Raw genomic sequence first — 5,999 nt, 5'->3', positions numbered from 1 at the left:
AGGTTTGAACCACTGACTTTCCAGTTAGCAGTCAAATGCCTTAAAAGTACATAAATATGGAGAAATCACTAAGCATAATTTCATCACCAGAGACACAATTCAATCTGTAACATTCCAACATTTGTCTCAAAAAATTCATGTCCTTCCTACATGCAAAGCACATTCACAACATCACATTATCCCAAAGTCTTAAATCAACTCCAAGTCCAAAATCTCATCTTCTTAATCATCTAAATAAAATATGAGTGAGACTTTAGATGACTCCATCATCTTGGCCAACCTGAATGGCAGCCCCACACTCCAGAACAGAGTTAGTGGAGACATGATTCTTTGAAATCTAGAAGTCCCTGGCTCTACCTTTTTAAACACAGTAGGCTGCAGCACCACCCTTTGAAACCTAGAAGACCTTGGCTCCACAGCATCTCTGCTTCCCAAGTTCCTTCCAACAATTCTGCTGATCTACAAACTGCTTTTGGGGTACTCCTTTTCTTTTCTTGGAGGACAACAGACATAGCTCCTATGGCCATTTTCTTGCTGGTAGAATTCCAAGAGATAGAAAATGTTCCTTCATTTCATCCTGTCTCAGTTCCTTTCAGCACAAGTTGATGGGTTTTTTGTTGTAGTATTTGGTTAGATCCATCAGTCACAGGCTTTATTTCTTTAACAAAAGATTGTGTAACCACATCCTTAGTGAAAGTTCTAGGACACATATCCTTAGTTTGTGTAATAGAATTTTCCAAATCTTTAAGTTTTGTTTTCATTTTGCTCAGTACATTTATAACTCTATCTCTTACTTTTGGTATTTTACCATAAGTGGCAAGGAGAAACCATACAGCCACTTTAAGATCTTGCTTAGAAAATTCCTCAGCCAAATATCCAAGTCATCAGTTAAAAATTCTACCTTCCTCTAAACATTTGGAAATAATTAGGACAAGTTCATTTCCAATGTATAAAAAGCATCACCCTTCCTCCATCATCCAATCACGTGTTAATCATACCCTTTTCAAGCTTTACCAGAAGCACATTTAATGTCCACATTTCTAGTAACAGTGTTGCTAGATTTTGATGGTGCCATATATATTCTGTAAGACAATGTTGTTGTTGTTATGTGCCGTCGAGTCGGACCCAACACATAATGACCCTTCGTTGGGTTTCTGAGGCAGTGTCACTGCAGAAGTAGATTGCCCAACCTTCCTTCTGAGGAGTGTCTGGTGGGTTTGAACTGCCAGCCTTCTGGTTAGCAGTCAAGTGCCTTAGGCACTATGCTACCAGAGGTCCTAAGACAATAGAGACTTTCTTTATGGCTCTCCTCACTTTTTTCTGAGCTCTCATCAGAATCACCCTTCACATCCACAATTCTACCAAAAATCTCTTCAAGACAATCTAGACTTTTACAATTGTTGCTGTTGTTGTTACATGCCACTGAGTTGACTCTGACTCATTATGAGTCACAACAGAATATAACACTGCGTGTTCATACGCCATCTTCACAATCCTTACTATACTTGTACCCATCATTGTAGCCACTGTGTCAATCCATCTTATCAATGGCCTTCCCCTTTTAAATTGACCCTCCACTTTATAAAGCATGATATCCTTCTCCAGGGAATGGTCTCTTCTGACAACATGACCAACGTAGGTGGGACAAAGTCAGACCCTTCTCACCTCCAAGGAGCATTCAGCCACACTTCCTCCAAGACAAATTCATTTGTTCTCCTGGCAGTCCATGGAACTTTCAGTTTTTTTTGCCAACACCACAACTCAAAAGCATTAACTCTTCTTCTGTCTTCTTTATTCATTGTCCAGCTTTCACATGCATGTAAAGCAATTGAAAATACCATGGTTTGGGTGACGGGCACCTTGTCTTCAAAGTGACATCTTTGCTCTTCAACACTTTAAAGAAGTCTTTTGCAGCAGATTTGCCCAGTGCATTATGACGTCTGTTTTCTTGACTGCTACTTCCATGGGTGTTGATTGTTAATCCAAGTAATATGAAATCGTTGACAACTTCAATCTTTTCTCCATTAATCATGATACTGCTTATTAGTCCAGTAGTGAGGATTTTTGTTTTCTTTATGTTGAATTATAATCCATATTGCAGACTGTAGTCTTTAATCTTCATCAGTAAGTGCTTCAAGTCATCTTCACCTTCAGCAAGCAAGGTTGTGTTGTCTGCATATTACAGGTTGTTAATGAGTCTTCCTCTAATCTTGATGCCACATACTTCTTCATACAGTCCAGCTTCTCAGATTGTCTTCTCAGCATACAGATTGAATAAGTATGGTGAAAGGATACATCCCTGCTGTACAATCTTCCTGATTTTAAACCATGCAGTCTTCCCTTTTTCTGTTCAAACAACAGCCTCCTTGTCTACATACAGGTTTCTCATGAGCACAATTAAGTGTTCTGGAATGCCCATTCTTCCCAATGTTATCCATAATTTGTTATGATCCACACAGTCAAATGTCTTTGCATAGTCAATAAAACACAAGTAAACATTTTTCTGGTATTCTTTGCATTTAGCCAAGACCCCATCTGACATCAACAATGACATCCTTTGTTCCACGTCCTCTTCTGAATCCAGCTTGCCTTTCTGGAAGTTCCTGTCAATATGCTGCTGCAACCATTTTCACAATTAGATACCTTAAAACTCTTCCAGCCTCCCCCCATTACCCAATTCCAAAAGTACTTGAACATTTTAAGTATTTATTAGAGCAGCACCCCAATATCTAGTACAAAATTCTGACTTAGTAGTTACCTAGTGCTGGTATAACAAAAATACCACAAGTAGGTTACTTTACCAAGCAGAAATTCATTTTCTCACATTTTAGATAGCTAGAAGTCCAAATTCAGAGTGTTGGCTCTAAGGGAAACTTTCTCTGTGCCAGTTCTGGGGAGAGGTTCTTGTTTCTCTTTAGCTTTGGTCCTTGGTTTCTTGGGAATCTTCATGTGGCATGACATATATCTCCCCCGACCACCATTTGTGCTTGCTTGCTTAATCTGCTTTTATATCTCAAAAAAGTTTGACTTAAGACACACCTTACATGAATATTGTCTTAGTAACATAAGAAAGCAAGCTTATTCCTAAAGGAGATTATAACTACAGGTATACAGGGATTAGGATTTATAACACAGATTTTGTGGAACACAATTCAATCCACAACATCCATCTTTCAGTTTCTTGAGTTTTTTGAATGTAGGTGAAAAATCTTGTAAAAATTGTTATCATATTTCCAATTAGCATTTTAGCAGAATCAGATATGCTATTACAAACTCTTTTAAAATATTCTATATAATATTACATATCTTATAAGTAACACAATATACTTAATCCTTCTTCTGTTTTTGGATATTTAGGTGTATTTTTCCATTTTTCTCTATTACAGACAACACACTAATCAACAAATATGGATTGTTTTAATTCAGCCTATATAAATGGAAAATGCACACTGGAATTAATGTTATTTTTACATTAATTCCCTTTCTGCTCTTCCTACTCTCACCCACTTCCTTCCCAACCCTCACCATACCATGTCCACAGCAGATACACACATTCACTTACTAGACATGACTTTAACTTAAACTAAACTCACTGCCATGGAGTTGACTCTGACTCATAGTGACTCTATAGGACAGAGAAGAACTGTCCCATATGGTTACCAAGGTTGTAAATCTTCATGGAGACAGACTGCCTTGTCTTTCTCCCATGGCAGTTTGTGGATTTGAACCACTGAACTTTTGGTTACCAGTCCAGTGTTTTAACCACAGCACTACAACAGCTTCTTAACTTGAACTTAGAGACAGATTCATGTTGATAGTTACATTGCCAAAATGGGTACTTACAGCCACAAAACTGTTTGAAAGTTTTTGGCAGATACTCTGTTTACATAAAATATAAAATCTGATCTTGATCTCTTAAAACCTTATAAAACAGTCTGTAGAATTCTGTGGGAGGAGAGAAAACACATCTGTCAACCCCATATCTGAGCAAAGGAACATTTTATTAGCTCCCAGTCTGTAGCCAACTGTGCTCATTAACAGTTGTGCCACCAGTCTGTTACAAGGGTCTCTACTTCACCATTGAGTCACTTGACTACTTTCCAGAAGTTTTACCATAATGTTCAAAACCTGGAAGCCTAAAAGCAGAACAATGTCATAGAAAGTTTTGTTATTCTAAGATGTTTTGTAACACTTCAAAAATTAACTATTATTATTTTTTAAAATAGGTAAGTATACATTATTTTCTTTTACTTCTGAATTTTATAAGGTTGATAGACTTGGCTACAAATGGTCCCTGTTCTATATGTAGCAGATAAATAGGAGACTAAGATATCTCAGTTAAGGCAAGAATAAGACTATATTTATCATGTTGCTTTTAGGTGCTCTCCAGTTGATTTTCAACTCATGGTGACCCCATGTATCAGAGAAGAAAATCCAATAGCGTTTTCAAAGATGTAATCCCTGGGATGAGAGCTCCAGATCTTTACTCCCATGTAGCTATGGGTGGGTTTGAACCACCAACTTTTGATTAACAGCCCAGCTCTTAACCATTGTGCCACCAGGGCTCCTTATATTTATTATACCAAAATCCAAAACCCTTTGGCTTTGTATGGATTCCAACTCATAGCAACCCTATATAATGGAGTAGAACTGCCCCATAAGGTTTCCAAGGCTGTAAATCTTTCAAGAAGCAGGTTGCCATATCTTTTACCTGTTGAGCAGATGGTGGGTAAGTAACAATCCCTTTACACTGTTTAACTCTATAACCACATCCTTGAGAGCATCTAGTGTATATTTAGCCTGCAGGTTCCAGGTCCGCAGATTCAACCAACTACAGATTGAAAATATTCGGGGGCTGGGGTGGGGAAATGGCTCCCAAAAAGCAATTAAATACTTAAAAACAAGCCTCAAAGCCTGAGGGAACATAAAGTGCCATTTACATAGCATTCATATTGTATTAGCTATTATTAAGATTTAAAAAAAAAAAAAAACTCACCGCCGTCAAGTCGGTTTGGACCCATACCGACCCCTCCTTGGGTTCCAAGACGGTATCTCTATGGAAGTAGATTGCCTATTCTTCCTTCCCAGGAGGGGCTGGTGGGTTTGAACTGCCAGCCTTCTGGTTAGCAGTCAAATGCCTTAGACACTTTGCCACCAGAGCCCCCGTTAGATATTATAAGTAATCTGGAAATGATTTAAAACACACAGGAGAATGTGTGTAGGTTACATCCAAATACTATGCCATTTTATATAAGGAACTTGGGCATCCAAGGATTTGGGTATCAGGGTGGTCCTGAAATCAATCCATCAATACCAAGGGACTGTACTTTATAAATGTTGAAGCACTTCCCTAAGACTGTCACCACAGCCCCAGACGATAACCAAAGACATATATCCCCTGCTTCCTCTTCCTAGAACCAGGCATGTGCAGAAGAAATGCTCATCCCCATTAATCAACTTTCACATATCCTTACACCCCTACATAAGTCAAAGGAAAATTAGAAAATTGCAAGTCCATTAAAGTCTTTGAAGATCTCTTGAATATTCAGAAAAGAGGGGGAAAACACACACACACATTATATCAACACTATAGCTTTTTTTTCTTTCTTCTCATTGACCTCTTTTTCCTATCCTTACTTCTTCTCTTTATTCAGTGATCAGTTCTGTGCCCCTGCAATGTCTTTGCCGAGATCTAGACCTAAACTGTGATGAAACCAACTTGCGAGCTGTCCCAGAAGTTTCTTCAAATGTGACTTTAATGTAAGTAGAAAAATAGCTTCATCCCAACAGCCAGAATAGCACCTGTAGAATTGTATCATAATTAAGGCTTGTCGCCCTTAATAATGCATTTTTATCTGAAGGTGCTGTCATTGTTCATTGGTCTATCATAAGAATTGCTGATTTTTTTTCAGTGTTTATTAAATGCCAGATTCTATTCTAAATAATTCATATACTAATTTATTTAATACCTCTTAATGATTCTCTAAAGTATTTACTGT

The 5,999-nt window shown here is 37.9% G+C and overlaps 1 protein-coding gene across 1 annotated transcript in view; it reads left to right on the top strand.

The window, feature by feature from the left end:
* Positions 1–5,999, top strand: part of RXFP1 (relaxin family peptide receptor 1) — a 137,124-nt gene that overhangs the window by 78,180 nt on the left and 52,945 nt on the right. Inside the window, exon 4 of the mRNA XM_042782405.1 lies at positions 5,655–5,760. Within this exon, the coding sequence (XP_042638339.1) occupies positions 5,655–5,760 (106 nt within the window). The remainder of the gene's footprint in view (positions 1–5,654; positions 5,761–5,999) is intronic.

This window comes from Orycteropus afer, unplaced genomic scaffold (genome assembly GCF_000298275.1).
Source record: "Orycteropus afer afer isolate SDZICR_OR568_19922 unplaced genomic scaffold, OryAfe1.0 scaffold00305, whole genome shotgun sequence".
NCBI classification, from domain to species: domain Eukaryota; kingdom Metazoa; phylum Chordata; class Mammalia; order Tubulidentata; family Orycteropodidae; genus Orycteropus; species Orycteropus afer.
This window is presented reverse-complemented; position numbering and strand designations above follow the sequence as displayed.